This window comes from Vulpes vulpes, chromosome 16, assembly GCF_048418805.1.
Source record: "Vulpes vulpes isolate BD-2025 chromosome 16, VulVul3, whole genome shotgun sequence".
NCBI lineage: Eukaryota > Metazoa > Chordata > Mammalia > Carnivora > Canidae > Vulpes > Vulpes vulpes.
In genome coordinates this window covers 29,078,829-29,102,009 of record NC_132795.1, presented here as the reverse complement: position 1 = coordinate 29,102,009, position 23,181 = coordinate 29,078,829, and the positions used below count along the sequence as shown (strand labels likewise).

Sequence of the window (23,181 nt, the reverse complement as noted above, 5' to 3'; positions counted from 1 at the left end):
ATAAAAGACTTTAGTGTTTAGAGCTGTGTGTGCAACTCAGATTTGTTTGATGAAAAGATGGTTTATGGCATGCAAATGGCGCCCTGAATAAAGTTTTTTTGAAGCAATTCCTTCACTTGCCCTTGACCTTCAAGCCACAATAAACTGTCCTTTATGCATCAGCATCCCGAGCTGGACTTTGGGGCTGTGCGAGTTAGTTAACTTGCCACCCCTACATGTTCATGCCCACCAGAAAGACTGGCCTGTGAAAACATGACAAATGTCATGGTCTTCATGACCAGGGGGCAACACTCAGCACTTTCAGGGCTGCATTTATTAAAGCCTTTTAGCTGGTGGTGGACATGGATAATGATGTAAGCATCCTTTTTTGATATTTCCTGTGTGCGAGTTTCCCCACTCAGTAGAGCATCTCAGCTGATTTTTCACTAAAGAGAATTTGGCCTCAGGGACCTACCACACTATACCCCTCCCAAGCTTAGCTGCTGATAGGAAGAGCTTTCCCTGTGTTGACTTTGTAAGTTTTGACATAACTGAGCAGAAACCAACTATTTTTTTAAAAATCAAAAGCATAAAAAAGCCAGCTAACACGAAATATAACACATCGGGTTTGGCTACTGACTATCCCAAGTGAACCTCAACTGAAACACATGGACGTGCCTTGATCATGTGACTGCTTTCAGACTTAGGATCAGCTTTTAGCCCTTGGTAATCTTTTGGGCTTTTGTTACTCTAATCTTCCCTCTGTTTAATTTAATGAAGTTTTGGAGGCTTTCATGGATTTGATGCCTGGCCTCTTAATCCTAAAGATTCATTTTTCTGGTTGCCCCATCACTGCATGCTCTTCAGTCCTTATTAGCTGCAGTGGGGGCCCAGGGATCCTAGTAACAGGGGTGGATGGGGTGGGGAGTACTGGGAGAAATGCAGGATTTTGTGACCATCTCCAGAACCATTTAACAAGATCCTTAGGTGACTAGTTTGCACATTGAGGTTTGAGGTACATTGCTGGGCTTCTTCCAAAGCATCAAAAGGGGATCCCTCTGCTTATATGCCTTATATTTTGATTCAACTTAATTCTCTATTACCTTGGCCCAGATTAATTTGCCCCTACTGTGCGTTACAAGCTTGGTGAAACCAACCCTTTTCTTTATGACACTGTGAACCACCTGTATTGATCAGGAGCATTCTGTGCCTGGGGTGGCATCAACCTGTGGGTCTTGTGTGGCCTCATTTCCTTAAAAGGGATCCTGTGGGAGATTCGGCTTCTCATGGCAGCTAAGTTTGGAATAAACTTGGATTGTGCCTTATGAGCCAATTTGGTTTTCTTTCTTCCTGGAAAGTTTCACTTAGGTCTGATGGATATGAACTAACGAAACTATGTAGTATTTTTAGCCCTATTGGAAATGATATTAGTTTCCAAATCTCTTATTCTTTCTATTATTTCACAGTTATGTACGTGATCACATTTCAGTAGCTTTATTTTAAAATTAGTTAAATAAAGTTTCTTGTGCCTTTTTCCATCTGGAAACCTCATCGAGTTCTACGAAGCCTTTGGTGATATTAAGCAGTTATCTCTGAAATAACTGATGATAATGGTGGAGGAGAATACAAGCCTTGCTTGCTATCTGTCCACTCAACTGAAACAGTAAAAGGTATTTAATTAGACAAGATTACATTTATAGTAATATTTGGAAAAAATTCCATGAATCATAGGAATGACTCCTTTTTTCTGTAAGCTTATAATTAGACGTGGAAGTTTTAGCAACTTCTTAAGATTTGTGTTCAGTATGTTTCTAGGGAAGTTTGGTCAGAAATGTCATTGCTACCAGTTGTATTTTCTAGGATTTATAGCTGTCAAATATTCCGTTTGCTTTAAATTTCTGCTTGAAATTATTTTTCTGTCAGTTTCACCCATGCATCTGTTTCTTTCTTACTAGCTTTTGGAAATGCCAAGACTGTAAGGAATGACAACTCTTCTAGATTTGTAAGTATTTGTATAAGCGTTAAGTGTTAACACTAATATTTAGCTCATGTATGTTTAAACAACCAGTAGATGTTTAGTATTCCTTAATATACACATTTGAAAAATAAGAACACCATTGCTGTTCAGACACTGAAGGTTCTCTGAGGACTATTTTTTGCTTTCTGGGATTTTTCTTTTTAATTCTTTTTGGAGTGACAGCATTTTCTTTCATACTTTCTTGTCATCTATCATAGACTTCCATGGGCAATTTAGATGAGGCTCTTTAGAAGAACTCTTTCCTTATCGGAGTTTTGGTATTTAAAAATCACAATTAAGAATCAGATTAAGTACAAGGAAGGATAAACGGAGTGTCAGGTTTGTGCACTCCACAGCTTTTGTCCTTTATTCAGTGGGGCGGGGAAGGATGGAAGGGTACGCTGAAGCTTTATAGAGGTAAAGACATCATATTTGATAACTACTGGCAGGAGGTGGAGAGGAGGACTGGAGGGTAAAAACTGCAGCTAATTGATATTTTGAGTTTGGTTGAGTTGGAAAATGCTAAGTGCAGCAATACACACCCGCCTGACCAGCCCTCCCCAGCATGCACTGTGCACAGCAGCCCACTGGGCTCTTTCCAGCTGAGCACCCGCTGTCCCTCTTTTGGTCTCTATGGAGACACAGATGTTGCCCTGTGGCAGCAAGGGGGGCGGGGTCCGTCGAGTGTGATGGTGACATTTTGAAATTGTCCCCTTTTTTCTATAGTTTAACCAGTCTTACACATTTTATAATAAAAAGTCATTTACTTTATAAGCCCTCTTTTCATATATGTTACATGGGACCCTTTTTTTAAAAAAAATTGGAGTTCAATTTGCCATCATATAGCAAATCACCCAGTGCTCATCCCATCAAGTGCATGGGACCCTTTTGGATGATTTTTATGCCTCTCTGCCAGAGACCCTTCCGGCCCATTTTCCCCACTTCTTTTAGTCTCTTTTTCTTTTGCTTTTTTTCTTGTTAGAGTTATCCAGTGCTTAAGGCAAGACAGTGACCTCAGGTAGAGGTAGTTTTGGTAGCTTGAAAGTAGAAGGCTGAGGTGCCTAATTCCAGGCTGTGAATTTTTTCCATTGGATTAGCCCCTTACGTGGTTATAGCTGATTCGAGCCATGCCTTTTCCTGTTGTGGTAACATGGCTAATCTCATTATATAAATAGACTTAGAAGCAAAGTGTGGGCAGATAGAAGTAATTCCAAGAGATCAAGCTCCTTTATGGAGATTTTCCTTTTTTTGCTGTTTGCAAATTATACACATAACTCTTTTTAAAAAGTTGCTAAATATATGTAGTCTGTAGACTATAAAAATGCAGAAAACCATATCACCTCAAGAGTCATTACTAATTTGTGATGTCTGAAATCTAGTAAAAGGCTTGGAAGGTGATTTAGTTTAATAAGTAACTTCAGAGAAATCCTATTATAACATGGGTATTAGGCTATGAGATTAATACTTGATTATAGACTAAATCATTTCATGTCCAGTTTTTAGTAACTTCCCTGCTTTGTAGTCTGAGACTTGAGCAGTAATATAGTCAAATCCACATTGTATTTTGATAGGACTCTGCTATATTTAAAGTCATTATATACACACACACGTAACAGTGAGTTATGCGTTAAACATTTGTACTCTGGGGAAATTGCATTTCCTTTGACTGTGTTTGATGAACTTCTTGATCTCTTCACTGAGAAATGTGGTAGAGTGTGCAGTGGGGTAGTTATGCATGCTCAGTGCAGTTGACTTACTAGACCAGTGTTCCCATGGAGGTGCCCCATAGTACTCCCACCCCCCAAGTACCTCTGGTGTGATGTATTGAACTTCTATTAAGAAAGTGACCTCCGCTGTTTTTGAAAAGACACATTTTAAGTCTTTGGAAGTCACTGTTGTCCACCAGGGGGAAGGAGGAGGAGTAATAGTTGAGCATCTGCTATAATGGGAAGAACCAAGTTAGGCACTGTAGGGGAGGATGCATAGGGTCAGGAAAACCCTATTACCAAACCTTTTATTCAGTAAGAATTAAAAAACAAAACAAAACAAAACAAACAAACAAAAAAGAAACCACACACACTGCCAAACCCTGTACAATGTATTCATTTGTTTGAAACCTCTGGGTTTTTTTGTTTTTTTTTTTTTAAATAGTTAAGCATAGGTCTCCCTGCATCTCCTCTTGCAGCTGATAGACATTTCCCTACTGGCATCCAGAGTGATCTTTACAAATTTAAGTCTCATCACTGCTCTGCTGAAAGCCTTCCGTGACTCCTCCTTGCACCTGGAGTGCAGTACAGGCTCCTCTGGGAGCCTTCCATGCCTGCATTCATGAGCTGGGGCCTACTGCACCCACCCTTGCTTGCCCAGCCTTGGCCTTTGTAACGGGCAGGAGTGCTGAGCACCTTCTTGCCTTAGATCCTTGCAGTTGCTGGTCCTTCTGCATGATGTGCTCTGGGTCCAGATCTCTGCATGGACACTGCCTTATATCATTTAGGTCTCAACTCAGATGTCACTTCATGATGCCTTTTCTAGACTCTGACTTCATTGTGCTTTTATTTTTCGGGCATTCATTAGTCTCTGGAATTATTGTGTGCACTTTCTCTGTTTCTCTCTGGTCATGGGCCTTAGAGTGTGGGAGCCATGGGAGCCAGTAGCTTGGCCTTCTTGTCCACCATGTTTGGCCCTAGTACCACAACAGTGCCTGATGTCATAGTAGATACTCAGAAAACATTGATGAATGAATAGTTTTTTTTTTAAGATTTTATGTTTTTATTTGAGGAGAAACAGAGACACTGAGAGAGAGAGCATGAGCAGGGAGGAAGGGGAGAAGCAGGCTCCCCGCTGAGCAGGGAACCCAACGTGGGGCTTGATCCCAGGACCCCCGGATCATGACCTGAGCCTAAGGCAGATGCTTAACCAGCTGAGCCATCCAGGTGTCCCGAATGAATACCTATAGACTAGTCGGAAAAAATGGACGTGTCTAAAAGTAATTATAACACAGCACATAAAACAGTAAGTTTCTCATGAGTAAGTTCCCGACAGTTTTATGGAAGTTCCGAATAGAGAAGCTGGTGGAGTCTGGGGGCAGGGCACCGTTCTGAGTGGGGCCCCAAGATTGAAATGTACCCCCACTGAGTAGAAAGCGCGAAGAGCCAGCAGTGCCCCGTGGGGAAGTCGAGGAGAGAGACCGAGTGGACCTGCTTTCATCCGAGGTTGTGGCTGGATGAGAGGGTCTGTGGGAGGAGCCATGGGAAGGTCGGGAAAGAGGGGTCGGGCCCCCAGCTGGAGGGCTTGGAGTATCAGGTCCAGGGGGGTGGACTTTCTTTCCTTGGCAGTGGGCAGGCCTTGGTTTTCTCTGAGCAGACTGACTCATCACAAGCTCATGGGACCAATGCCTTTCCAAGATGGTCTGTGTTCTCAGTGCAATTAGCTTATTCCTGGTCAGCTGCCTTTTCCACTCCACACGGGGTTTAGTGTAGTCTTCAAACCCCCATCCGTTCCTCTCAATTGATGATACTTTGCTTACTTCATGGAAATCCCTGTCGCCTTCATCCTTGTCCTCGTCCTCCTCCTCCTCCAGGTCCTCAGGTGTGGTGCCTCCCCATCCCCAGATCTGTATAGACACCCTCCGATCACACTGGGCAGTTCTCAACTCCCGCCTTTCACTCATCCCTCCACCTGGTACTCTTGATCTGGCCACTTGCTGTGTCCAGGAACCACCTTCCACCAAAATCATCTCCTTTCCTATGGTCAGCCTCTGACTGTCCTGTGGAGCATCTCTTTCTTGCCTCCTTTGCAGCTTCTCTGCTCTTGCTGTCACCTCACCAGCCTCATGGACGCCTGTTCTTATGGCTGCTCCTTCCTGCTCTCTCGCCTCCTCACTGCCTGACTTAGCCCTGACACTTCTCAGTTAAGCTAGGGCAGACCTCAGCCTTTGTTGCCTGTTCTTGGTGCATAGCGCCCCGACCTCCTGTAGGATCTATCTCCATAAACAGTAGTGTCCTGTCTGCCTGTCTCAATTCAGGCTGTAAGTTCCCTGAGGGCAGAAACTGTGCCCTAGTTTCCTTTGTGCCTACAGTTAGTATCTAGGAAATGCTTGATAGACATTTGCTTAATGAATAAGAGAAAACTTAAAAGGGACAGGTGGCCCTTGACAAGGAGGAAAGCAAAGGCGAGGGAGCATGTGTAAGCTAATACAAAGTCACAGATCGCATTGTTGACTGAGTGTGTGTGTTCATGTTTCTGAGCCCCTACCATTATTTTGAAAATAGAACGATTTAAAGTAGTCATTCTTGGGGAGAATTATTTAGAAGCCATCTATGTGACTATTACTAAAATAGAACATGAAACAAAAGCAAAGACCACTTACTAGACCAACACACCCTTTTCCAAACAAAAACCAGCTGTCAGGGTTATTCTGTTAGGCTTGTTACTCTTTAACTAGACACTTATAGACTAATTCTTCAAAAATCACAGTATGAAACTCCATGTGTGTCTCTGTGTGTTTAAGATACCATCTATAAAATGTAATAGGAACCTGGGAGATATATATATATATATATAAAATCTAGATCAAAAGCCGAAGAGAGTAATAAAGATCAGTCTTTGATTGGTCATGCATTTGGTTTGAGTAGATATAAAAACAACTTTATGTGTCCCATTTCATCCACTGTCCAATATACTTGGAGTTTCTAGCCATGGCTTAAAACATGTTTTGCTTATAAAAGTGAAATAATTTATATTCCCAACTAGTGTGTATACAAGGAACACTTACTTTTTCCCAGTTTTTATTCTTAAATACACACACACTTCAGACCTTTGAAACCCATCTGAAATGAAAAAGTCATATGCTGGGTAAGAAGATCTATTCTTAAATTAGCAACATGATATGTTAACTTTGAGCTAATGTGGTATTTAGTATGAATTATTTATGGAGGCGTACTGTTTTGCCTCATGGGTACATGAATTGTGTATTAATTACATTTAAGCAAATATGTAAAGGGCTCAGCATGCTGTTCTCTAAGAAGATACGTTGATAGAATATTTTGAGGTAAACTTGAAAACTCACCAAGTCTTTCTTTGGCAGGGCAAATACATGGATATCGAATTTGATTTTAAAGGCGATCCGCTGGGAGGAGTGATAAGTAACTGTGAGTATTTTCCTCGGATCCTTTTACAGAAATTCAGAATAGCAAGACATATATTAGAATTAATTATAGATACACGGGTCTTTAAGAGATAGACATAAGACTATAATTTCTTTTCCTTAGTGTGTTGCAGACTATGTGTTAGACTCTGATTTCAGATTATTTTATAATTCCTAAATCATTTTTTTTTTGAGAGAGAGAGAGACAGAGAGAGAGCGTGTGTGTGCATAGGGGGAAGGGGAGAAAGAGAGAATCCCAAGCAGTCTCCACACTTAGCACAGAGCCCAATGTGGGATCGATCTCGTGACCCTGAGGTCGTGACCTGAACCGAAATCAAGAGTCGGATGCTTAACCAACTGAGCCACCCAGGCGCCCCTCCTAAATCTTTTTTAGAGAACTTAAAAGTCTTTACTTTGAAAATCTTTAAAATCTTGCTAAACTAATAAGAATTATTTCAACTGTATTTTGTATTCTCTAGGACTTTAAGTCAGTTCATCAATAAAGGATCCTCCAGGGGTTATTTTCACTAATAAAATTATTTTATGATTCAAAATAAAATATGAAATAAAATATATGAATAATTGATTTTAGTTTAATAAGTTTTTTAGTAACTTTTTGGGTAACATTTAATAAAGTGAGTGGACTTTTTTATAAATTTTATTTATTGTTTATTTATTTATTTATTTATTTATTTATTTTTTGGACTTGTACTTCACATTTTATTGTGGGAAATTTTGCTTGTCTTTGTGTATTTACATAATTGAAATGTGATAAACCTGGTAGGTAGAAATACAGATTTCTTAGCTTCCTTTAATCATGATCGGTGATTATGGAAGTGAATGAAATCTTCTCGTCAAAGGTGAAAAAATGAACAATGTCAGGCGAGTCTGCTTAAAGCCCCAGGTCCAGGGTTTCTAAAGTGGGCATGATGGTCAGTATTTGTAAATATAGCCCTGTCAAAAATACTTTGGGCCCGCAGCACGCACAGCCCGAGCTGACATTTCTGCTCATGTTGATACTGTAGTTGATTTGTTTGGAAGATCGAAGATGACAACCTAGGGTTTGTGTACTTCCTCCTGGAGCCACAGCCTGGTTATCCTCTTGGATCCTCCTGTGATTTTGAGGCCACACCACTGAACCTCCCATCGCCACTGGCCTCCTCACCACCCAGTGGTGCTACTGGGATTGAAAAAAATCTAAGTTTCCACTAGAAAAATAGTAATAAGTTGACTCAAGAATCAAAGCAACACTCATTAGACTTGTTGTAACAGTGGCATTCCTTCTTCAAATGAAATTTTATGCTGAACCCCAGATAGTAAATAGAGAAAACAAGATCTGACCTGGTTGATGAGGAATATTTAGAACCCCTCGAGCCCCGGGGGCCCCTGAGATCTTTGCTGATGGGCTCCAGAGCCAGAGGGCCACCATTTGGAAATCAGCATTCTAAGTGATTTGAGGAAAGTATACAGCTGATTTTTTTTTAAGTTTTTAAGACACAATTCATAAGGAAACGTAGGGCTAGAGTTTCCTCATCTTTGAAACAATGGGATTGAACTGGATGAAATTTATGATTCTCCCTGTTTCTGCTATTCTGTAGTTTTTAAATAGTTTAATTTTCCACTTTAGTTTCCATTTTTGTGTGCCATGTATGGGGATTGACCGTATTTCTAAAAAAATCTAATTGTTAGAGAAACATTTGAAGAGAGAGTTTTACTATGAAATGAAATTGGCTGGGATAGTGGTACTTACGTTATGTGTCAAATATGGAAGCAAAAGAAACTCTGCAAACCACGTGAGATATAACCAGAAGCACTGATGACTACAGTGCCAAGCTCCTTGCATGATGTGTGGCAGCTAATGATAGCTGTGAGGGAGAAGATCGGCCTCAGTTTGAAGACCACTATTTTAAGGAAGGATTAACTTTTGTTCTGAAAGATATTCATAAATTATTAGCACTTTTTATAAGACGGATTAACTCTCATTATGAATACACTATTTTTAAAATGGGGGTAATACATCTAAACATTGTGGAATGATTGAATAAGATTTCTTTTAAGGACTCTAGGAAAATATTTAAGGATTACTTTATTGTAAGCATTAGAAAATAACCTAGGTTTTACATTTTGAAGTTGAAGTTCCAAACAGAAATGTCTTCCTGCCCCCTAACTCATTCTTGCAGTATCCATGGAGAATAAATATTAGACACTCAGTTCTTTTCCAGTTAAGATTAATATATCATCATGAATGGATTTCATGTGGTGTTCGTTACCATTTGTTCCCACAATGAAATTATATGGAAATTTGTGGTAGTTGGAACACCCTGTATTTTAGAGTACCCTTTGCTCTGGAAAGGAAAGGAATATGTTCGCGGTAAGAGCAGGAAATTTCACCGTGTAGATACAGGACTGACTCATAGGTGGTCAGTGGGAGCTGCTGCCTGCTGGCTTCAGGGGTGTAAAGCAATGGGCAAACCCATTTTGGTTCTCTCCAGGCTGCCACAAGTTAGCTTCTGGGAAGTCCAGAAAAGAAAAAAGGATTTGTTGTTTTGTGGAAACTACTCTGCCTCGATTTCCAGCAGCCATGTAGTACCAGTGTAGGGCATTGTCGCTTGTACTGATTGCCTAGAAGAAATCACACAATGACTCAAGCCAGCTGGGTTCCCAGGGCGTGGAAGAGAAAACCCAGTGACTTACTCTCTTTCTGAAAGAGATGTACTCAAAAACCAGTCTTGAACTCACCTGAAAACCAGGTGCCTCTGAGGTTAGTATCATTAGGTCTGGGGTATTGCAGGAAGAGAAGTGCATGCGTGGCTCAGTAGAGGAGATACTACGGGAAGCACATCTGGCACACCTTGGCTTCTGTGAGATGATATTTTTGCTGTTTTGTTAAGGCCTATAAGCCTCACAGGAAGTGCGTGTTTGTATTTGAGGATTGTAGGCCTAGTGTTATGAACTAGAAGCTTTTGGAAACCTGTTGCGGGTACTTTTCTTATAGCTATGGTACTTGATGGTAGTTTTCACTGTGGAGGAAATATGGTGCAAGCCTCTAGGAACTTATCTCCTAAAAGAAGAATGGCACAGAGACAGATACACTGTGCATATGTACCTGACCTTATAGCGTAAGCAAGAAGGTATATGGCTTTCCTGTTCACAGTAGTGTATCAAGAGCTAGTGTAATACCTGACACACAGTAGGTGCTCAGTAAATGCTGAGATGAGGATGGAATTGGTTATATATAGGCAGGCCCTACCTTTCTCTGCTTCATTATTTGGGGCATGCCTATGAGGCTACTTAGGCAACTCTTCTCATGTGTTTTCTAATGTGTAAACAATAAGACAGCTAGTTACTTTTCTGTGCCTCCATTTTTTTCACCTTTGAAATGAGATAATCATGGTACTGATCTTACAGGTTACGAAAAGGTATAAATTATTTGTTTAACATCTATGTGCTTGTAATAGTGCCTGGCACCCAGTAAACACTGAATTAAATGTTTGCTTTTTTTCATTATTATGTACTTACGTGCTTACGGTCTCTAGCCGGTAGCCAAATATATGTCCATAAAGGATGGACGTTTAGTTTGTAGGTTCATTGCTGAATGATAGCAACAAAAATAGTGTCTGACACCTGAAACATATTTCTTTTTTTAAATTTTTTTGAAACATATTTCTTGAATCAATTAATAACTATACAAGTACACAATGAATAAAAAGTGACACAGCTCTGACATGGAAAAATTTGTTGAGAAATAGAATTCCTGCTTTATGGGATAATTTTATCCGAATATTTAAAACAACTTTTTATTGAGGTGTAATTGATGTACAACATTATGTGAGTTTCAGCCGTACAACATTGCGATTTCATATTTGTATATATTGCCAAATGATCAGCACAGTAAGTCTAGTTAACATCTGTTAACCATACATAGTTATAGAAGCGCTTTTTTTTTCTTGTAATGAGAACTTTTAAGGTCTACTCCTTAGCAACTTTCAAATATGTGCAGCAGAGTATTATTAACTATAGTTGATGCTCTGTACAGTACATCCCCATGACTTTGTTATTTTATATATCTGAACATTCTACGCTAATTAATCATTTTTAAATGCTTTTTTTAAATTCCAGAAAGGCAACAAAATTATTGGTGTTCAAACTTCATCTGTCTCTGCCTTCCCTTTTTAGCTTGAAAGAAATAATATCTTGTGAATTATGAAGGAGAGCAAATGTTGAAATTAATTAGTGTATGGTCCACTTATTGTTAATAAACCACCCAAACTTAGTAGGGTAAGACAGTGGCCCTCTTATATGCTGTTGGACACTGTGAGTCAAGAATTCAGATGGGGCACTGTAGGGTTGGCTTGTCTCCGTGGTGTATAGGGCTTCAGTAGGGAATACGTATGGTTGGGGGTGACTTGCATGAATGGAAGCTGGAGTCTTCTGGAAGCTTAATCATATGTCACTTATCAGGCTCCTGGATTAGGATGATTGAAGGTGTGTGTTGAGACTATTGACTAAAGCCACCTACATGTGGCCTCGTGTGTTTAGGGTTTCTCCCAGATGGCTAGGTTCTCGGAGAGAGTGTTCTAAGAGGAAGCCTCCTAACAGAGAACCAAGAGGAAGCCTCCAGGAGCTTGGGAGATCAGACGGTGTCACTTCTGCTGTATTCTATTAAGTCAAAGTTGGCACACGCTTGCCCAGAGTCAGGGGTGGGACATGTAGATTCCATCTCTCAATGGGAAGAATGTCAAATAATTTGTGATCATTTTGTTGTAAGCAGCCTCAATCTGATAGACTGTTTTCAGAAATGGTCACAAGAGGGTTGCCTGGGTGGCTCAGTCGATTAAGCATATGCCTTTGGGTTAGTTCATGATCTTGGAGTCCCAGGATCGAGCCCCACATCGCACTCCCTGCTCAGTGGGTTGTCTGTCTCTCCTTCTGTCCCTCACCCTGCTCGTACTCTCTCTCTCTCTCTCTCTCTCACTCTGTTTCTCAAATAAATAAATAAAATTTAAAAAAAAGAGAAAGGATCACAATAATTTCTTACCTTGTATCTATACTATTGGGTAGTTCTCTCTCTCAATGACTCAGAGTTTGGCCATGAGATTTATTTTGTTTGTTGTTGTTGTTATTTTTTATTATTTTTATTTTTTAAATAAATTTATTTTTTATTGGTGTTCAATTTGCCAACATACAGAATAACACCCAGTGCTCATCCCATCAAGTGCCCCTCTCAGTGCCCGTCACCCAGTCACCCACACCCCCCGCCCACCTCCCCTTCCACCACCCCTAGTTCGTTTCCCAGAGTTAGGAGTCTTTCATGTTCTGTCTCCCTTTCTGATATTTCCCACTCATTTTTTTCTCCTTTCCCCTTTATTGCCTTTCACTATTTTTTATATTCCCCAAATGAATGCATGAGATTTATTTTGGTTAAAAGAACAGTTAGTAAACATGGCACAACCAGAGACGTGAAAATTGGTTACATATTGGAGCTTGTCCTCACGCTCTTCTTGGGAATGCTCTCATTACCACCATGTGAATGAACCTGGGCTGGTCTGCTGGATGGTGAGAGACCATATGGAACGAACCACCGGACATAAGAGTGAGGGCACCTTTAGATCAGCCAGCTGCAGCAGACTGCCAAGCCGATGGGCAAGCCCAAGAGAGATCAGCTGAGCTGGCTCAGACCAGAACTACAAGGCTGACGCTCAGACTCAGGAACTAAAAAATGATGTTCTAAGCTGTTAAGTTTTGGGACAATTTGTTACATGGGAAAAACTAACTGATTCAGAGGTCTAATGATCTACTTTCCCCCACCCAGTTTGGAATCATGAGAAATAGGCACAGGAATCAAGCTGGGGAGGAAGCAGCTTCATTGCTGTTAGATGCCAAGGTTGAAGAAAGTGGCTTTTGGTTTCTTGCCCAAGCAGGTGTGCAGGTAGTCCTCTGGCCCCTTGGCAGTGAGGCAGGCATTGACAGCTGTAAGCAGCCTCTCGCCTCTCCTTGTGTGCATTGGTTGCCCCCGGTCGTCTTAGTGCTGGCGAGTCGAGCTGAATGTGAATGCAGCGTGGGGAACTAGAGGCCTGAGCTGCAGATGCATGCTCCTTGCCCTCTGTAACCTCACTACTCAGAGTTGTGCTTCCTCTTACCCCTGTGAAGAGTGACTAAGGGACTGAGAGAGGCTGCGGTTAGTCTAAGGAGATCTTCCCACAAGGAATCTGCAGAGCAGGAGGAAACAACCACCCCACTCACAGGGAAGATGGGGAATGGAGCAAATCTCTGACTTCCTATTCTATATTTCTTTTGAATTTATGGTACAGTTGGCTCACACTTACGTGCTATCTCATGACATGTTCATATATATATGGCACATCCATGCCATTTGTAGGATATGGAATATAGTTTCACTCGTTTAAATGGTTTGAGATTTATAACTTTATTTTTCCTTTTATATCGTATCTTTAATAGTATGGATGACAAGTTGCTGATTAGGAGCAGAGCTGGGATCCCCGGGTGGCTCAGCGGTTTAGCTCCTGCCTTCGGCCCAGGGTGTGATCTTGGAGTTCCCGGATCAAGTCCCGCATCAGGCTCCTTGCGCAGAGCCTGCTTCTCCCTCTGCCTGTGTCTCTGCCTCTCTCTCTGTGTGTGTCTCTCATGAATAAATAAATAAAATCTTTAAAAAAAAAAAAAAAAAGGAGCAGAGCTGCCTATTAGAAAACTTCCTAAAGGAAACTCTGCACTGCTTTGTTTTCTGAAAATACATCTATATTGAGGTTGAATTGGAGACTACCGTACATGAGTCAGTTCTCAACAGCTAGTGAATAGTCGTCAGTAAATTCATCAATCAGAAATTCATCTGGGGATCCCTGGGTGGCGCAGCGGTTTGGCGCTTGCCTTTGGCCCAGGGCGCGATCCTGGAGACCCGGGATCGAATCCCAAGTCAGGCTCCCGGTGCATGGAGCCTGCTTCTCCCTCTGCCTGTGTCTCTGCCTCTCTCTCTCTCTCTCTGTGACTATCATAAATAAATAAAACTAAAAAAAAAAAAAAAAAAAAAAAGAAATTCATCTGTTTTTAACCTGTCATCTTTAAGAACAAAGGCTGGGCTTTCTTTGTACTTCAGTATTCAGAGCGCTTCAATATTCAGAAGATAGAAATAATCCACCCCACTGGTTGTTAAGTATCCATAGCAATAAAACAAATTTCAAGTAGTAATTCTGTTACTCTGTAATGGATGGCTTCGCATAAAAGTCGATGCTTTCCTTTGTCTCGATTTTACTCTTGGTGGCTTTTGTATTACAAAAACATGTCTACCATGAAAAAAGACTATATGTTTATGAGGAAACAAGATTATATGCAAATACAGAAGAAGTCAGATGTTAAACGTATCTAAATTAATTAGGATAGCATATCTAATGATATGATCCTATAGGCTGTATTCCATTAATTTTATTTCAGGGTTGAGTATGGAGTTTTAGATTCAGATATGTACATACATGAGTGAATTTTTAATTATTAGGTGAACATTAAATTTGTGTTAGGAATCTGTTGTGAAAATACATAGGTGGTATAAGTATATAAAGAGATCCAAATAAAATAAATAAATAAATTAATTAATTAAATCCGTAGTCCATTAGGTAGATAATAAGCTAAGTTTTCCTGGTGTTTTAAAGCCCCAGCTAATGTAATGTTTCATGTGCAGACACCAGACACCTTTTCAGAGCTTCTCATGGAACCGGTCCAGCTGTCTTCAGTGTTGATTTTATAACTTCAGGATACTGATTTTTGAGTAAAACTTGAAGGTGATTTCTTAAAATTTCTAATGCCGCCATGGAGGTGGCGGTAAGGAACAATTTTAATGTCATGGCACACCCGGTGGTTCACATGTCTCAAGGCCTGCGGCCTGCAGGTGGTGGAGCTCCGTGTGATGCCCCCGCTTACGTGCGCTCTCGTTCACCATAATACACACATGCAGGGAACAATTTGTAAGAAGACCTTCGCCCCATTAGTGAAACTTCCTGATTATTAGCTTTGAGGGTTTTATTGTATGTTTCCAGAAAAAGTGGAGTGTTGACTTTAGAATGTATACCCTAATCCATGAGCAGACTTAAGCTCATAGTCCATTTTCCACAGAAACTACCTTTGGGTATGCTCACTAACTCACTGGTTACCTAGATTGCACACCCATCCACGTGATGCAGTGAGCACTGGGTATTGTAGGAGACTGATCAATCACTGACCACTATCTCTGAAACTAAGATTATGTTATATGTCAATTAATTGAATTTAAATATAAAAAAATTTTAAAGATAAAATGTTTTTGTATATTAAAAAAAAAAAGATTGTAGGCCCATCATTATTGCTAAAAGCAGCGATACAAGAGCATGAATTGATTAGAAAAGCCTAAATGCCCATAAATACTTTCCTCATAATATCTATCTCTGAGCAACTGGAGAGGAACACAGGATCTCTGGGGGTCAGTCAGTGTTGTGCATCATGGGGCTTCCATCATCACTGGTCTTCTTGGCAAAACTGATACCAAGCTGATTATTCCTTAAGCCTTGGACTTGGACTGTTCTATTTTTCAGGAAGGGAGACTCTACATAAAATAAATCTGATCATACTATCTAATCTTTCATCTGTTATGTTCTAAAGTAATGTGATTTTTTTCCCCCAACTACTTCTTATCTTACTATTCCTTTGCCAATTGAAAGACTTCCTTCTCCAGTGGATGCAAACATGCACGTTTTACTCCTTTTATGTCTTGTACTTGGGGGAGGTTGGCCTCTGCTGTGCACGGGCACATGTACGTGTCGTAGACTAGCTGGTGATGAGTCAAAAGTAGGAAAGCCCCTGAGTGACAGCCTGGTTCTGCTAATAGTCAGGTGGCAGTGGCATGGTGGGGGCAGGTGGGGAAGTTTGGATTCCAGAGTTTCTCTGCCCCTGTCTGCTGGTTTTCTCCTTTAGAATGATTTAATAGGTTTAGCTCTTCCCCTAAAACTTAAGTTTGTATCAAATTTAATGTGAACGTAAATGTATATTTTGAGGAGTAAATGCACTGCAGGGAAACTGCATTGGGATACATGGAGACTTACACTCTCTCCTCTACTGAACATTCGGCATGTCCCGCACTCTTCTTTATTAAATCTTCTAGACTCAGTGGTGGCACAATCACGTCAAGCCAAGAGGAGGCTGAGCCAGTGTTTGCTTTGACTAATTCAGGGCACCATTCAGTAAATTAAAATGATCAGGTGGCAAGTCTTTATAGTAAATTTATGTTCTGTATTTCGAATAGCCATTCGATAGGGCTTCCTACTCTTAGATTGCATTGGTGTGTGCCCATTAAAAATAAATAGAATAGGGAATGATGGGGATCTCTGGGTGGCTCAGCGGTTTAGCACCTGCCTTTGACCCAGAGCGCGATCCTGGAGTCCCCGGATCGAGTCCCGTGTCGGGCTCCTGGCATGGAGCCTGCTTCTACCTCCTCCTGTGTGTCTCTGCCTCTCTCTCTCTCTCTCTCTCTCTCTCTCTCTCTGTCTATCATAAATAAATAAACCTTTAAAAAAATAAAAAATATATTAAAAATATTTTTTTAAAAAAGGAATAGGGAATGGTTTCAAGCGTTAGTAAATTATTTGGGGGCAAGCCTTTTCCCTGATTACTTTTCTACCTGGAAGTTTATGATCTACAAGAAAAGCCATAAAGAAATAGGAGGCTCTGGAGCAATAGACGAAGCATGTTAGGCGCTAAAACCTTCAACTGCTCTGTAATAAAAGACTTTTCATTTTGTGATTGAGTTGCTTAGGTGAAGCTATATATTTTATGTAAAGTACAGCCTTTCCTAATGTTTATGGATTTTGCATTCCTTTTGCTGGAAAGTTACAGGCAGTGTAAGACGGTGTCTTAGTCACGTGAGGCTTTGAATTCTGGCTCTGTCCCTTAGTAACAGTGCAATGTGAGCGTCATTTTCTCATCTATAAAATAGGGATTATAAAGCCAACCTCCAGGGAGGTGTTTGGGGTTGAATATGATAACGCATGAAAAGCACCAAATTCATAGCAGGAGGTCAGGGACAGTTCGCTTCCTGCTTCACCTTTGCACCTTTCCTTTTACACACGCGTCGTATTATGCTTCGTATTTGAATGTGATAGCAATCACTGATCCTATCAGCATATTGACCAACATTCCTTTCCACACTGTGCACATGTGAATGTTTCCCTTTTTTTTATATAAAGATTTTATATATTTATTTATTCATGAGAGAGAGCAAGGCAGAGACACAGGCAGAGGGAAAAGCAGGCTCCATGCAGGGAGCCCGACGTGGGACTCGATCCCAGGACTGAGGTGGACCTGAGGTCATGACCTGAGCCAAAGGCAGACGCTCAACACTGAGCCCCCCAGGTGCCCCGTGAATATTATTCTTTTTTTTGATGTGTGTCGTCTGCTGAATCTTCTAGCCATCACTGTTTTATCCCATTTCCTATGAGCATTTGTTCAAAGAGTGCCAAACATGAGACTGGTCCGTATGTGGCTCTGACCCGCTTTGAGAGTATTCTTCATGTCCTGAAGGGCCACATGTGGCATGTTGGAAGGTGATGGGACAAGTGCCATCAGACACCTGTTTGTCATCACGATGAAGGGACCCATGTGAAATGAGGGGCCGCAGGCGCCAGGGCTCTCAAGGTGTGGCAGGATTTCTAGTGCGGTGGGAAGAGCCTGGGAGTTTGGGGGTGTCCCCCAAACACATGGTCATGCTGCCTTCCCCACTCCACCTCCTGCTCTCTCTCTCGGGGGCCCAGCACCCCAGCTTGGAGAGAACTGCTATTGGTTGGGTGGTGGGAGTAATCGGAGAGTGTGGGACATTCCTAGGCCTCGGGGAAGAAGGTTTTCATATTTGCGGTCGGTGCTGGGTGTGCTTCCAGATAGTTCCTGGGGCGTAGTGGGTGAGCAGTAAGTGAGCTGATTGGAGGAATTGTATGTGAGCACATGAAGGGAACTGTAGCATTTGTTTATATTTTTCACGTAGTTGAGTTACTTTCTTCTAGGCTTGAGGGGTTTTGTCTACGGATTAGCTTCTCAGTGAAGAATCTGCCCATGCTCTGTGGATTTTTTCTTCTCAAACTATGTCTGTCTTCTCAGAACCCCGTAGGAGCTTGGTCACATGCTAAGAAGTATCGTCATAGTCCATTTTTATCTTACCTGCTTTCTGTCCTCTGCTTTTATGTCAGTGTTTAGTTACAGACTGAAACATTCAGTCCTTAGAGAGGATGAATAGTACACAATCCCTTCTTTTCTAAATTTTGTCTCCCTCGGGTTTTCAATTTCTCTTCTGTTAAATATGAAGTCTTCATTATTCTCCACGTATGGTTTGAGGGAATGGGCAGGCTTCCAAATCAAATGAGAGCTGGAGATGAAAACTAAAACTCTGGAGCATCCTGTTCCTGTAATTTTTGAACTTATATATATATATATTTGTTCTCATTTTTAATTTGATGTGTCCTTGCAATCCATCCCTTCACTCTTACAAATGACCTCAGGTTTTGGGAGCTCCCTGAGACTTCTCCTTCACCGAATCTGCGCTCTTTAACTCTCCCTCACCTCCTCTTTACATGCTAGTGTGGCTTCCAGAAATATCAATTGAGAAGTTCAGTGACCATTCCCAGAGAAATTGCACACCTCTCCCTCATTCCTTTGATACTGTTTAGATTTCAGCCTGATTAGAAATCAAATGTAGGGATGCCCAGGAGGCTCAGCGGTTGAGCACCTGCCTTCGGCTCAGGGTGTGACCCTGGGGTCCTGGGATCGAGTCCTGCATCGGGCTCCCTGCATGGAGCCTGCTTCTTCCTCTGCCTGTGTCACTGCGTCTCTCTCTCTCTCTCTCTCTGTGTGTCTCTCATGAATAAATAAATAAAACCTTTTTTTTAAAAAAAAGAAATCAAATGTGTCTATTCTCTAGAATTAATAATGGGATCACTGATTTTGAATTTTATAACTAAATTTAGCTTTTGCCCACAGGATCCAGACCCTCTTTTATGTCACTAGTCCATGATAAGCAGGACTTCAGGCAGGAATAGTCTCTGCCATTGTATTTGCCATCTCTTGGATACTGCCATAATGACTCTTTTCTGGTTGTTTGCTTCTTTCTCCCTCCCTTCCTCCTTCTCTCTCTCTCCCTCTTCCTTCCTTTAGCTTTGGATGAAAGTTTGATAACTTGATAAGAATCAAAATATCAGATGAAAAAGCATGTAGAACCAAGGAAAATATACTTCCAAATAACAACACCAAACTCCATGAAATGAAATCACCTTTCATTCTCTTAAGACTTTGAAATATAAAGAAAATCTGCTTCCTTTATCCCAGGTAGCAGAGTGTGTGGATATGATGAGGTAGGGTTTGCATTTGGGTCAGACGGCCTGATTTCAAATCCTACTTAAACTCTTGGGCTCTTTTTTTTGTCTGTTGAATAATGCTTGGTAGAATGGCCGCGAGGATTGAATGAGATAATGACTATAAAGCACTTAGGGCATAATAAGATCTCAGAAACATTAACTTTATAATTATTAAGTGGATTCATAACTGAATGGCTGAGATTTGTAATGCTGTGTTTTGAAGAACTTAATGTCATCACATATTACATAGAACCCAAAGCACCTTCATATAAACCGTATCGTCTTTCATCAGCTCTTCTAATGTTATTGTTGAACTTATTTTGCATATTCACTATTGTTTGACGGGAACCTGGTTTGTTTAATCTGGTGATTTTAGTTAGAGCCAGGCTTCTTCCTGAAGGGGAGAACTGAAAATGTAGCTTCTATCATTATTTATTTCAGTAACACAAAACAGACAATGAAAAAGGGAGAGGGGTGGCAGAGAAGAACCAGGCTGGATTTGCAAGCAGAATTAACCATATGCGATGATTTGACTCTTCTCTCTTCTTTAGATCTTTTAGAGAAGTCTCGAGTTGTTAAGCAGCCAAGAGGTGAAAGGAACTTCCACGTGTTCTATCAGCTGCTCTCCGGTGCCTCTGAAGAGCTCCTAAGTAAGTCCCTGTTTCTTAAAATTCTTGCATGACTGTGGGTGAGGTGAAGAACCTGGTATGTTTGCTTCTGTCATCGGCCCCAGCATCTGCTTGCTGCATGTCCCTGTACCTCACCAGATGCTGTGCACAGGTCTCAGATGGCTAACTCAGAGAGCCAGTTAAATAGTAGAGGGATCAGGGGGAGAGAACCATAAATCTAAACAATCAAATGGAAGAAAATAGTTGTTCCACTCAGGAAGAGGAAATCAGCAGGGAGCAGTAAGGAGAACAATTATTACAAAAAAAAAAAAAAAAAAAGAATTGCTCAGGAAAGATTAAACATAGTGGGAAAACATTTGTAATTGATACAAGAGTTAAAAATCTGACCTTCGGCTATTTTAAGGAATTAATCCAAGTCCCCCAGGATAGTATCCAATAAGCTAATAGTGAAGTGATGAAAGTTTTGAACAAATAGTCCAAATTAGAACTATGGAAAGCAAATGACATTTGGGCAAGAATTATCCTAATAATCCTCAAGTGTCACGGAAACAGCACTGAAGTGTGCGCTATATACATTATCAGCAAAAGTCATTAAAAAGGACAGAGCTAGCAGAGGGGAGCAGGCCCCGGTCTGCGTAGGGCTTGTGGGTGTCCTTCCTTCCAAGTGAGGACCCCTTCTTGGGGACTAATTAGCCATCCGGAATAAGTCACACGATGATCAGAGCCCAGGTGCACCATTTTTGGGAATACATCCCAATGAAGTAATTCGAAAGAATCCAAAGAACGTTTTGCATGAAGACCTTTAGCACCGCCTTCGGTATCGATTTTTGTTCTGTTGCCTAAGTACCTAAGACGAAAGTCCTTTTATCTGGAGGTTTTAAGGAATGAGATGTTAAAGATGGTTAGATTTATTGAAGTAACTTACCAACTTGTATGCGTGATTCAATAGATAAGCTTACATTGGAGCGGGATTTCAGCAGATATAACTACCTGAGTTTGGACTCGGCCAAAGTTAATGGAGTGGACGACGCAGCCAATTTCAGAACTGTTAGGGTAAGCGAGATACAGTCCTTCCATTACTCTCTAAAATGTGTCGCTCATTTGGAATTGGTAACAATTCTGAGTTTTCTGAGGTATAACCCATGCTCCCTTAGGCTTTGGAATTACACAAGAACTTACTGTATTCTTATTAAAATCATACAATATTGTGAAGGCCTGCGCTTAACTAGAGTATGTGATTTTACTACTTATCAAAAGGAGCTTTCTTTATTAGATTACCCGGACTCTTCTAATGCTGCATATAAATCAAATATTTTCATGGCCATCGCTTAGTAGTTCATTTCCAACTATGAAAACTGTCGTAGGAAAGCACTGAATCGATGTGTTTTTGAGACGGAAAGTCATGTTTTTATATATTTTTTCCAAAAATCATTTGTAAACCAGAATGATTGGCATTTCATGTTCATTAGAAGATAAATTATTTTCAATCAGGGCCTGCACCCTGGGGCGTGATCCTGGAGACCCGGGATCGAGTCCCGCGTCGGGCTTCCTGCATGGAACCTGCTTTTCCCTCTGTCTGTGTCTCCCCTCCCCCCCGTGCCTCTATGAATAAATAAATAAAATATTTAAAAAAATTATTTTAAACCATATCCTAACTTCTGTGTTTATGTGGCACTTTGAAAATTACTCCTGGTAGGACATGATATAATAATCACTGTGGTTTACTTCCAAATGGGACAGCTGTGATGGTCAGGAGGTGGGAGCAGGTCAAATGAGCTGAAACGGGACCAGCATCAGTTCATCTTCAAGGCTGAGTGAAAATGACATGGGGTTCTTTTCCTGCTTTCTCTACTATTGTATATGTTTGAAATTTTCCATACAAAAAGCTTACATTATTCTCATTGTTAGGTAGCGGAGTCACAACCAAATACAACAAAAAAGCTGGGCTATTCTCAAAAAAGGAAGTATTTCCTTGAGTATGTAATTTGTTAAAACTCTGTAAACATCCGCCTATGGAAGCCTTTTGCTTTTTGGACATGATTTAAGAGTTGGGTTCAAGTCCAGTTCTGTAGTGCTTTGCCTCACAAATCATTGGCACTCAATAAAATTTATGACTAACGCAGTGTTCCTTGTTCCCTGTAATGCCTTGAGCCAGGCACTTCACCTTGTCCACCTTCACCAGTTTTTCTCAGGTAAAATAAACGAGGCGGTTTTCATGTAGGAGGTTATAAAAAAGCCTTTTGTTTGGTTTTCTTTCTAGCATCAGAACCCAGTATAAAAAAGATAGATATTCACGCACATATTCACACACACACACACACGCACACACTGAGTTACTGCAGAGGAAGTGGGTTAGAAGTCAAGGTTCAGCTCTTAGCCTCCTCTTCCACCCTCTTCCTCTTCCTTTGCACCCCTGCACCCTCTTGCCATAGCATGCAAAGTGCCCTGGGGGGATCCTTGAATTACCCCTTGAGACCACCGAACAAGTTAGAGCCCCACACTGGTACTACACCTGGTCTGTTAATAGGTTTGCTTTTGGGGAGCTTGTTCTCAGACACTTTGTCTTTACATTTTTTTTTTTCAGAAACAAATGTGTTATGTGATTTAGTTAAAAAATAATAATAATAAAAGAATGGCAGAAAGAAAACAGCTGCTTTTCTCGCCCCCCCCCCAACCCCCCAGAATGCCATGCAGATTGTGGGTTTTATGGATGATGAAGCCGAGTCTGTCTTGGAGGTGGTGGCAGCGGTGTTGAAACTGGGGAACATCGAGTTCAAGCCCGAATCTCGAGTGAATGGTTTAGATGAAAGCAAAATCAAAGATAAAAATGGTAAGTCAGTGGAGAGTCAGCCTTGTTTAGCAAACTTGCTTTGAACTTCTGCCCAATTTTTAATCTAGAAAGTAAAACTTTTGCTTTTCATTGTTTTGAAAACATGTCCAATGAAACTGAACAGAAACATAATTATAGCTGAGTTTTAAGTCTCTCGAGTTATACATTTTATGCTGTTTGATTTGAATGTGATTCCGAGAGAA

At 40.9% G+C, this 23,181-nt stretch overlaps 1 protein-coding gene across 11 annotated transcripts in view; it reads left to right on the top strand.

Annotated features, from left to right (window-relative positions):
• Positions 1–23,181, top strand: part of MYO1B (myosin IB) — a 173,304-nt gene that overhangs the window by 97,590 nt on the left and 52,533 nt on the right. For all 11 annotated transcript variants that reach the window (XM_072742206.1, XM_072742207.1, XM_072742205.1 and 8 more), the window contains 5 exons: positions 1,935–1,981; positions 7,083–7,146; positions 20,071–20,169; positions 21,098–21,201; positions 22,831–22,978. In XM_072742206.1, coding sequence (XP_072598307.1) covers positions 1,935–1,981; positions 7,083–7,146; positions 20,071–20,169; positions 21,098–21,201; positions 22,831–22,978 — 462 coding nt within the window. The remainder of the gene's footprint in view (positions 1–1,934; positions 1,982–7,082; positions 7,147–20,070; positions 20,170–21,097; positions 21,202–22,830; positions 22,979–23,181) is intronic.